The 12,623-nt window shown below is 32.4% G+C and overlaps 1 protein-coding gene across 2 annotated transcripts in view; it reads left to right on the forward strand.

The window, feature by feature from the left end:
- Positions 1-12,623, forward strand: part of Dmd (dystrophin) — a 1,916,788-nt gene that overhangs the window by 1,120,074 nt on the left and 784,091 nt on the right. For both annotated transcript variants that reach the window (XM_048336444.1, XM_048336436.1), the window contains one exon: positions 5,200-5,375. In XM_048336444.1, coding sequence (XP_048192401.1) covers positions 5,200-5,375 — 176 coding nt within the window. The remainder of the gene's footprint in view (positions 1-5,199; positions 5,376-12,623) is intronic.

Below are 12,623 nucleotides of genomic sequence, written 5' to 3' on the forward strand. Positions count from 1 at the left end.
GTGCCTTACGTATATATACAGAGTATTAAAAATCAATCTAAAAGAATGTTTTATATCTAAAATTGATTCCATTAATCCACTTTTCAAGTGCCCCTCAAGCTTCCTAATTTTGTATTTTATTTTACCCCATTTGTCCCTCTCTTCCTTTTTATAACTCATGCATTTTCCATATTTAATCATATTCACCTTTATGACTATCTTCTTCAGATGTTTGCTTAGTATCATTTAGGTCTGCCATTAAGAGATACTCACTGGGTAAACAGGCTAAGTTGTATGCACCCTGTTGCTTTACCAGCTCTCTGCTTTGGGTATTTGCCCATTTGTGTTGCTTACATTAAAAAATTCATTGCTTGACAAACATTAAAATTTCTGTGGATGGTAATGGAAGAATTGTGATATTGACAAGAAATACAAACTTATCTTTGAGAAAAGCTCCCAAAACTATTGAACAAACTTGGATTTAAAGGACTAACAGAGAGAAACAAAGGGGATGATTTTAATCAGGCCAGAGAATAAATATAGAGCACAAGATTTTTCTAGAACTGAAACTTAGAACTCTGCTTAGACCTTAACAATTGTTCAAAGTTTCATTCTATTATGTATTTTCATTTCACCTATCAACTAAGCCAACTGAGTCACAAAAATAATTCAGTCATAAAATTACAAGGAAACCTTTAGGATATGATGTGTGGCAAATCTACTTATTCACTGAAAATTCACTTTCTTCTATTTCCCCCAGCTTTTTTTTTTCTAACCAACAGTTATTATCTGTCTTGTAGTTTAAAAAAATTGTCTTTTGTCATTTTTTATCTTTTCCATAGTACACCCAATTTGTCATTGTACAATTTCATATAATTGCATCTTAGCTCATTCTTTTCCTTCATTTGTCATATTTTATTTTCTCCTTATTGGATTTTCATACACTTTTGGAAAGTTTTACTCGTACAGTTTCCTAAAATTCATGCAATGTTTTCTTAGATAAAAGTTAGTATATCTTTTTTCTCATATTCTTTTCTCTCTGACAAGATAGCACTTGCTTCTTAGCCTTTATTTTTGTTTCCTCCCTCAATTTGACTAAATTTTAATGATTTAGATTTATAACAATGTCATCTGGAATTTAGGCCACCTCTTAATTTAAACAGCTTAAAAGAATTAGGAATAAGGCAGTCATTCTGAAACAAAAACCTTTTGTTCCCCTGCCCTCTCCACCCATCTGTACCCTTCCATTTCTTTCACAATGTGGCTGTGTTGAACACCATCACCCTCCATCTTGAGATTCTGATGCAGTAGGCTTTCAGTGGAATTCTGGGCCTTTATATTTTGAAAAAAAGTTCTCTAGAGGAGTATGATACACATTCCTTATTCACAATGAATGCTTTAATATTCGAATCAAAGCCAAATAAGCTTTCTGAGATGAATAATCCTATAAATTTAATTATGATTTTCTTTCTGTCCAAAGTTAAGACTAGATGTTAATTGCCAGGGAAATAGATAAGGATGCCTATGACAATATATTAATATGATATCAAAGCATAAAAAGTGGATTGGTAATGAATAATTCAATACTTAAAATATTTAGAAACTGCAGAGCTAAAATTAATTTCATGTTTGTTATGTGTGTGGATTGAGATTTTGTATTTAATTTTTAAATTAGATCTTATCTATATCTTTTCTCAGAAACTAAGCAGAAGGGTACTACATGCAAATATTTACTTCCTGTTGATCTATCATTTTGCTCTCTTGTACTGTATCACTGAAAATTTTCTTTTAGTAGTACATACACTGTACATATTTTTACTGGATATAAAATATTCTCACGTAAATGCAATTGACTATTTAATAAGCTCTTCTTTCACAAAATTAAAAAAAAGTCTAAATGCCTTCATTTCAGACTTTATATAAATGAGTTTTAAACCTAGCAACTTTAAGTAATTGCTTTATTCTGAGCTATTCAATTCCATCTCTTATCTGCAAAGTAGAAATAATAAGATCTTTGCTTGCTCTACAGTTGGGTTGTAAAAATCAACACAGCCATCAGCTATGAAGTATAAAGTCCAAAATCAGAGATGCAAAGCAAACAGGATGAGATACAAATTTTGAAGCAGCTTGAGTTTATAGCATTGTATTCAACAACAAGAATTCCTTGATTATTTAACAAAGATCTAGAGATATTTACTCTATCATCTTATTACTCAAACTGTTGTTTTCAGAGTAGTACTATTACTATCCCCTTGGAGCTTGAAATTCAGAACATTACTCTCTCTACCAGCTTACTAAATTAGAATCTGAAGTTTAACAAGATCTTTGGAGATTCTTATGCATTTAAAGTTCAGTGAGTACCTATCTAATACATGCTCTATGCAATTTTTAAAACTATAGGCTAATACTTGGAAGTATTGGACACCAATAAGGATACAAATTTAAGCTTCAATTATCCTCTACTTTTTTATAGCAGTTTTCTCCATTTCAGCAATCACCCATTTTTGAATAATCCAGAATGGCTTTGTACTCTGTTGATTTTTTCTTGGTGGTACCACGGTTGATTTTTTTGGGGGGGAGTGGGATGGGGATAGTACCGGGAATTCAACACAGGGCCTTTTTCCACTTGAGACATACCTCCAGTCTATTTGCTTTTAGATTTCTTTTCAGATAGTATCTCTCCTGCTTTTGCTTAGGTCAGCATCTGGCTATCATGTCACCTCCCAATTGGGTCAGATTACAAAGATACACCACCTATCCTGAACAACTGTTGATTCTTCCTTGGCAATTCCTTCTAAACTTTGCTTTCTAACCCATTACCAAAATTGTACTTTTCATCTCATTTCCTATCACAAAGACTCTTACCCTGTTTTACCTGTTTTCCTGCCTCAACAGTGCCTTGTATACTACCTCTGAATTGTCCATCAGCAAATCTTTGATTTTTAAAAAATTTTTCTATCCTACTGTCTATAATGCAGCATATTATCATCCGCAAATGTGTCCTATATCTTCAGTTATACCATATATTGCCTGAAACCTAGAAAATTGTATTTACTTGTGTTTTGAATCTTTGTGATATCTTGTGATAATTATTAGTACGAATGATAGTATGGTGATGTTGAGTTTGAACCTCCTTTCGTTATCTCTTTCTCCCCTTCTTTCTTCTGGCCCCTTATCCCTCTCTCCTCTCCTTTAATAGTTCTTTTATTCAGATTCCTAAGTTTACTAAAATGATGCTTACTGAAACTATTTGTACACAAACCTCAAGGAATTTATGGTTTAATAAGAATATAGACACAATTATGTCTCTATCAGAAAGAATGACATTGTTCCATTTGTAAGGAAATGGAAGGACTTGGAAAAAGTTATACTAAGTGAAGTGAGTCAGACCCAAAGAAACATGGACTCTATGGCCTCCCTTATTGGGAATAATTAGTACAGGTTTAGGCAAGCCATAGCAGAGCATCACAAGGCCCAATAGCTATACCCTTAGAAACACATAAGATGATGCTAATTGAAATGAACTCCATGTTATAGAAACAAGTGATATATCACTTTCAACGTCCTATGTGTATGTGTAGTTTCTATTATTGATAATGTTTTGTATCACCTTCCTATGTTTGTACCTACACTATCTCTGTAATCTGAGTACATTGGAAACCGTGTTTACTGGTATTGGAAGTAGGAAATTCAAAGGGAATACCAAAGTCGAGAGACACAGGGTAAAAAAAGAGAAATAACTACAAAAGCAATACTTGCAAAACTGTTTGGTGTAAGTGAACTGAACACCTGGGGGGGGCGGGAAAGGGGGGGAGGGTGGGGGGCATGAGGGACAAGGCAACAAACAGTACAAGAAATGTATCCAATGCCCAACGTATGATACTGTAACCTCTCTGTACGTCAGTTTGATAATAAAAATTTGAGAAAAAAAAAAAAGAATATAGACACAATTGATTACAACTGGGCTCCCTGCTACTCAGAAGTATCTGTCACATGCAATACTGACCTGAACAGGTGGTAAACAGTGGAGTAAACTCAACCAATTGCAAGGAAATTGCATATGTTTGCCAGAGCACATCTCTTATGCATTCAAGGGACTATGGTCAAGACACCTCATGAATAGTTCAGTAAAAATGTGTATTTTCATATATTGTAAGATAATGTAGTCTTGTTGCTTTTGTTGGTTTATGGTGTCTTTCAATTGCTTGAAATAGGCTATAAGAATTCTAATATGAAAAACTAACATTATATGAAAGTACTTTAGAAGTACTGAGAAGCCATGTAACATGAAAGTCTTTAGGAGATTTTACTCTGTCTAAAAATGTACATCAATTTGATTATTTTGTAACCATACAGTGAAGATTATTTTTGAAGAGAAGTCCTAGAGATGGATTGCCCGTTTTATTTAATGGCAAAAAAAGAAAACATTTCCACTTTTGTACATACTTGGTAGTAATAGTCTTTCTTTTAATGGAACAGTTTTCAGACACTTCACTCTTAAATTTTTATTTAGAATAAGAAGTAGAAGATATTTAAACTTGACACCATCAATAACACATAAAAATGTTGTGCTGGCTATAGATTCTCTTAAAATTTATTATTGTACCTCAGAGGTATATTTGATAGGCTGCCCCTAAAACCAATTAATTCTTGGTTTTATGAGGTTTTATAATGTGAAATGCATTGGTGAAAACAGAATTTGAAATAAATGTCCTTTTCAAATAGCAATTAATTTTATTTTAAAACCTCAAGGCATTCTTAACCCTACGGTAAATTTTTATTTGTTGTTTTCACCTCTCCTATTGACAAACACAAAGAAATCCAAATATTTTGTCCATGTTTAAATTTTACCACACTTCATAGACTATTAAGCATAGAACATCCTTGTGGGAATAAGAAATCAAATTTTCTCTTGAGAAAGTTTGCAAGTAATTGATTTGTAGGCTATTATAACATCTTTTAGCTGACAAGCTTGCAAAACTGAAAACTAGAGCTGAACTGAGAGGATGCTTTTTTACTGGCACATAAAAGGTGTCTTTCTGTTGTGTGTCCTTTGGGTATGGGTATGGGCATGTCAGTTTCCTAGAGCACCTCTCACATGGAGCTTTTTAAATTCTTTTTCTCCCAGTGCAGCTGAATGTGGTCGCACATTGTTTAATCTTCCCTCCAATAAAAGGACATGGAGTTTCATTTTTGTTTCTCCTTTTTGCTATGCTACAGGAACTCCAGGATGGCATTGGACAACGGCAAACTGTTGTCAGAACACTGAATACAACTGGGGAAGAAATAATTCAACAGTCCTCAAAAGCAGATGCCAATATTCTACAGGAAAAATTGCGAAGCCTGAATCTGCGGTGGCAGGAGGTCTGCAAACAGCTAGCAGAAAGGAAAAGGAGGTAGGGTGACAAATAAAACAGGAATGCTGAAATTTGCAGCAAAACTATTTAAACTGTCTTTTGAAAAAAAAGATTTCATGAAAGAAGATTATAAGCTGGGTAAAAGACAGTGCCTTTAAAGAGGCTATCAAGTTAATCAATAGCAAGAAAGGCATTTTTTTTCTCAGATCCTAAAATATATACTTGTTGCTTCTTAGTGCTTTTCAGCTATTTTCAACTTTTGACTTGTTTCAAAAATCACACATTACTGCTTAAATCTGAATGTTTTCAGCATATACCAACTTTCACAAGCTGAAGTTCAATTATAATCTTTTAAGTATAAGGCAATTATAAATCACTATTTTGTAGGAAAGACAAAGACTTTTAACAGCTTTAAATACAATTTTGATGCTAAAACATTTTAATATTTGTTTTTATTTCTACTGCATCTGTTAGTACATTCTTGAAGAGATACATAGGTCAAAAGTATTCAAATTTAGAGAAGAAAATAAAACCGAAAATTGTCATTGTTGAATTTGGTGGCCATTTAACTTTCTCTTATATTCCACTGAAAGCACTGACAGCCAAATGCATACAATGGTACTTGGAAAGCATAGATATTTTAAAAGTGGTATTTTGTATTGTGCTTCTACTTATTGATAGTAATGTTTCTTATTTTATAAGGCAGTATTTGGCTTTTGTTTACCAAATGAGAATATCATGAACATGGAAAACTCGTTTGATAAGCCCTTACATTCTATTGAATACACAAGACCTAAACACCTTATTGATTAACATCTTTGTTTGTGATGTACTAAAATGAGGGTTTTGGAAATATGTTCATTGTCTTTTCCGCAAGTTTACTTAACATCTTTGCTCATATGACATCATGCAGAAAGTGGATACAAATCCTCCTCTTATACAAGACATAAAATATGTGTTGATTTCTATTCATATGCATGCACACACATACACACAAATCTTGCCAACATTTAAGAATAATCATATTAAATATGTTTTATTTTAAATCTTGGTTTATACAATATGCTTGAATATAAAGACAAAATAGACACACAACTTTACAAGTTTGTTTTCAAAGACTAAACTTCTATTAGTCCCAAAAGTAGCCCATTATTTAATTAACTGATATGTTCATTCTATGAACAGGTTTAAACCTCTATAATGTCATTTAAGAGTTAGGCTCAATCTACTCTAAAATAAGATGAAAAGAAAATTAAAGAAAATGCTTTACAATACTATAAAGTACATATCTTGATAAAAGACAGTTAGATGTTTATTTACCTTAACATGTATGAGATGTTTCTCATTTTAATATTTTTCCCATATAGTAAATGCATACAGAATATTATTTTGTTTCTTATAGCTCTTACAGACCTTAATTTTAAAAAATCTTGTTATATGTCACTGGCTTCTAACTGTAAATGATAATTTATATATAAGGTGAGTGCATTATATCTGTTTCACCATATAAGCTCTAAAATTTTGACTGTTCTGGGTTTATAAAAAAAAGTAGTAGATGCCAACTCTGTTGTGAAATATGATCCAAATTGTAGTTTAATTACAAGGGATTTGGCTACAACTGGTTAGAAGAATTTCTCCTGTTTCAATTTTGTGACCTACATTAAATATTGCACTTTTGTGCTTTAAAAAGTCAAGATCAGCTCTTTGAGGTTTTTTTTTTTTTTTTTTTTTTTTTTTGGCCAGTCCTGGGCCTTGGACTCAGGGCCTGAGCACTGTCCCTGGCTTCTTCCCACTCAAGGCTAGCACTCTGCCACTTGAGCCACAGCGCCGCTTCTGGCCGTTTTCTGTATATGTGGTGCTGGGGAATCGAACCTAGGGCCTCGTGTATCCGAGGCAGGCACTCTTGCCACTAGGCTATATCCCCAGCCCTCTTTGAGTTTTTTAACTCAGTTTTTAACATTGTTTACTTCATACTACATTTTAAAAATACATGTTAGCATATTTGAAATTTCACAGCAATCAATTCTGTTGCAAACATCCACAGGATTCTCGTATTATTTAAGTTTTGTAAAATATAACAAATATACTTGCCAGATTCTCAAAATTCATTTATAGCTATTTCTAACTATGCAAAAGCAAATCGTGTACAAATAAATAAGCTAATATTTCATAAAAAATATGTTAACCTAACAATTGTGAGAAGGCTACAATCATAAGATTATTGTTAATCAATATCATAGTTTTATAGACACACAGTGAAAGTTATGAGCAAGTAGAAATTTATTTATTGTGAAAAGTAAGATACCCATTTGAGTTAATAATATTCTTTACTAGTAGTGGCCTTTAAATATAACTGTTCACATTCCTCAAGCCAGGACACACATAAAAGAAAGTGTATAATTTAAACAAAAAAGTCTAAAAAAGTATTTGGAGTGCTAGAGCTATATAATTTTAAATCTTTCTCTTTGAAAATGTAAGATATCAGAAGTATGAAAAGAAATGCCTCACAAATATTCAAATATGAGTGGACATCCATTAGCATTAGTCCATGTTGGAAGCAACTGGATTGGAAGCAAATGAAGTTTAAAATACAGTCAATTAGCTGTGCAATTTAAGACAAAATTCACTGTTGCCTCAATTATGAGCAGAGGAGCTGCATGACATCCACAGGGTTAAGCATGATAGTTGTGAGTTTAATGATACCTTAGCCACCGCAATGATCTTCACAAACAAGGAGATGCAAATGAAAACCTATTTGCTATAAAGGAAAGTCTTAGGTTTAAGAAAAGGAAGCCAATGTACAATAGTTTGGAAGCTCAGGTTCATACATGGAATTTAAGAATTGTTAGCATCTTCAATAGGAAAAAATACTTATTTATTTTCCAAAATATTATTTCCTTCTATTTTGAGTGCAGAAAAAAATCACAGTAATAAAAGCAGTACCTTTGAAATCAAATCGTTTTCACATTTCATTACAGTCATATATTTCTCAAAACACTGGTCATGCTTTTTTCATTTTTATATTTTATTGTTAGATTACCTGTATAAATTTATGTTCATAGTGTGATAATTTGGGAAATATGTACCGTATATAATTATTAAATTAGTTAGCATTTCCAGTTACTTAAACATTTTTTCTAATTTTTTTATAAACATGTACATACTCATGGGGTACCGTGATATTTCAATAGTACATATATATATATATACGTATGTACTGGTGAGATCAGAATTATTAATATTTCTAACTCTTAATTATTTTTGGATCCTTCACATCCCTATCGTCCAATTATGCATACAAGATGTAATAGGATATTGTGAACTATGATCATCCTATTGTGCTGCAGAATAGAGGACTAGAAATGATTCCTTCTATTTGATTGTAAACACTTCAAAAATGTAGTGCTTATTACATTTGCATGAAAATCCTATTATTTAATGTGTTAATAAGCAAGTACATATATATTATATCAAAATTTATTTTTGTAATGCTTTTTGTACTTTTATTTCAATATAATTGATTTCCTTTCTAGTCTTAGATATTTTCTATTATTTATTTAAAATATTAATTTTAGGAGTCCTGTTTTTGGTCAGTTACCTTGGTCTGTTTACCGAAGATTGTATTCTAATTTACTATAGTTTCGTCATTTTGCTATACAGTTAAAATTTTGTGCACTCTTGTTCTTTTGAAGTATTCCAAGGGAAGACATTTTAGTCAAGGCAATGTAGGGGTCCATGACTCAGGCAATAGATTACTGACAACATAATGAAAAGTATTTTTTCTTTTTTCATACATTTTTATCATTATTATAAAGGTGGTATGGATGGCTTATAGTTACATAAGTCAAATAAGGAATACATTTTTTTTAACACTGTCACACCTTCCCTCATTATTCCCAGTTTTCTCTTCCTGACATCTCATTTTCAACAGTGTCTAGTGAGAATCACTGATGCATTTATTCACTCTTTGTCCCTCCATTTCTGTGCTCTTCCTTACACTCTCCAAAACAGATAAACCTACATACGAGATAAAATATACAGAAATAAAAATGTGGACGAAGGAGCAAACAAACACCAAACAAAATAACAAAACACCTCTTCTTTCCATTTGTTGGAGTTCATGTCAATAAACACATTTAATGTGATCATATGCAGACAAGTATTGAACATTCATGATCCTCTCCAAAAATATTATATTAAGTAATCCAGACCCAAAGAAACATAGGTTGCATGGTTTCCCTCATTTGTTGTAACTAGAATGTGCGTGCAAATCTACAAGTCAACACAGTGGATGGTAAAAGAGAAAAAAAATTACACTTGGACATGATGAGACTAAACATTCACACAGTGAGACCAAAGAAGGATATTTTTAGGGGAGGATCACATATTATTTTATATGATCAGGTGTACATAGGTATTGCATCTTTGTGTTCCTCTCCTAAAAATATCCTTCTTTGGTACAAGTCTGTATAATTTATCATGTCATAGTGTAAATTTTTACTATCTAATGTGTTTATCTGTTTAATGTGTTTATTAATGTGTTTAAGTTTGTATTTGTATTACCCAAGAAAATGGAAAATAGTACTTTTTTTTTCAATATCCTGTCAATGTTCATAGTTCTTCAATAGGACAAAATGCCTTCTATATTTGGGGTTATTTTAGTAGTAATATCTCAAATTAAGTTATACAATGCCTTTTGTTATTTATTTATTTATTCCTTTAGCCTAAAACATCTTTCTCACTTCTTTTTCTTTTTTGTATTGAATCGATATTAGAAAAATTCCAGGATAATATTTTCAAAAATATTTTACCTTCTGGATCTATTTTCCATCATTTACCTTGTTCTATATAACCTGTCAGGTTTGGCAAGGAGATTTCTTTAATAAAACTGAATGACATGGGATATGGCAATAAATGAAGTAGACAAGAAATATGCCATTTATGTTTGGGGCACCCTAATTAATAAAGTGCACATAGACTCTTCATACCATACTATGATAATTTGAGAGCATAAAATTGTAAATAAAACTTGCCCCAGTGGGACCTCTTATTTGAGGTCTCAAAGGTGGTCAACTACTTTTTCTGCTCTTTCTACTTTATTTGACCAAATGAATGTTTTAAAGTCCAAGATCAAATATTAATTATATTTCAAATATTTGTCTCCACATGTGTTCTATAAGACTTCAATTATCATGTCTAATAACTGAGAATAACATAGACTGTAACTAGCTAACATAAAAATAAATGGGTATTGTGAGTAAGATACAAACCTGATCCCATTCTTACAGAAAAGTATAGAAAGTGGTTTCTATCCTTCCACTGGTCTATTGTAAATAGCATTACTCGTTTCTTGTTTGTTCATCCTTAAGCTTGAAAGTTATAAGAAATAATATTGGTGACACTGAGTTTTATGTGATTATTGTATACATGTGATTACTCTATAAATGTTTTTGTAGTTCATCTTCACAATAACTCAGCTTTAAAGATCTTTCATGTACATCATCTCAACCAACTCTGTGAAGTAGTAAGCAAAGAACAGTTGTACTCCTACATTTATTTTTAAAAATACCACATTTTATCTAAAAAAATCAGGATATTTGACCAAAGTTATAAAAGAGGCAAAAGTCAGGGATATGAACCTGATCATACTTATCTATGTAAACAAAGTTGCTAGTAAGTACAAGATGAATTAGCAAGTGAATATTCTACAATATGTTGGCCAATTAAAGAAATTAACTTTTGCTCCTTTCAGGCTTAAGCAATACTTGCAAAACTGTTTGGTGTAAGTGAACTGAACACCGCATGGGGGGAAAGGGAAAGGGGGAGGAGAGAGGGGGGGATGAGGGACAAGATAACAAACAGTACAAGTAATGTATCCAATGCCTAACGTATGAAACTGTAACCTCTCTGTACATCAGTTTGATAATAAAAATTTGGAAAAAAATTTTCCAATATCAGAGAAGATATGATAATTTATTTCTTTTTGGTGGTGTTAAATTTTAGAGTAAAGGAAAAGTGAGCTGAGTGCCATCTGCTCATGCTATAATCCGAGTTACTCAGGAGGCTGAGATCTGAGGATCACAATCAAAGCCAGCCCAAGTAGAAAAGCCCATGGGACTTTTATCTCTGATAAAGTACCCAGAAAACAACCAGATGTTTTGCTATAGCTCAAGTGGTATAACACTAACCTAGAGCACAGAGAGGCTCAGGGACAGTACCCAGGTCAAGTGCCAGGACCAGAAAAAATTGGAGAAGACTAAATTAAAAGTAGAGAGGAAAACTTTCCTTGAACAATAGACACTATGAGAACCTCGACGTAGGTGTAACTAATTGATTATTTTCAAAGGTTTAAAAAATTTGAAGCCATTAATGGTTATGATGGAAGGGAGGAGGAGAAATGGCATTTTTCAGTGTTTTATCCACTTGTCAGTGGATATCCTTTACTGTTCAAAAAATTAGAATTAAGGATTAGAGACGTGACTCAAGCAGTAGAGTGAGTACTTACAAACCCACAAGCACAAGTCTCTGAGTTCAAACCCCAGTCCCAAAAAACTAAAGACCCTGAGAATTAAGATTTGAATTCTTTACAGTGACTTCTATTGCTAGACAGAGTTTCTGTTTATGTAACTCTGAGAGTTATGTGGTGCCTTGGAGTTTATTAGGAATACACATGAGAACCAAATTAACTGTATGAACCAATAAAAAGATTTTTAAATGATTAGTTTCCATGACCAAAGTACATTTTTCTGCTATAGATTTATTTGGCGTTTCTTACCAATTAACCTTTTCTCTAGACAGTAAAATAAAGAGTAATTGAGTAGGGGTTGGCCAATTAAACAAACCTGCCAAAAAAGGGATGGATAACAATAAGCTTCTATGTCCCTATTTGAGTTCATTACCTTTGAAAGTAAATACCAGGCCACTTTTACTTTTATCATTTTTGATTGGGTGAATTTAAATTATCTAAGCCTCATTTTACTTATTAAAATTAAAGATAATACATATTTAGTAGGGTTGATATAAGATTATGAGATTAAAGATCAGGTAAGTAAACTACCTGGTCCTATACCACCTCTTGAATAAGGACTTAGAAATCTTTTGAGGATCATCAACAAAAGAAGCTACGATGTCACATGGCATGTTGAAAGTAATTTTGTTGATGATCATCTTGTATCCCCTTCCTGTGGTTGTCCCCGCTCTATCACTGTATCTCATCTGAGTACCCTGGATACTGTATACTGTATATACTGGTATTAGAACTCGGGAAGTGAAAGGGATTATCAAAAT

Source organism: Perognathus longimembris, chromosome 28 (assembly GCF_023159225.1).
Source record: "Perognathus longimembris pacificus isolate PPM17 chromosome 28, ASM2315922v1, whole genome shotgun sequence".
Classification (NCBI taxonomy): domain Eukaryota; kingdom Metazoa; phylum Chordata; class Mammalia; order Rodentia; family Heteromyidae; genus Perognathus; species Perognathus longimembris.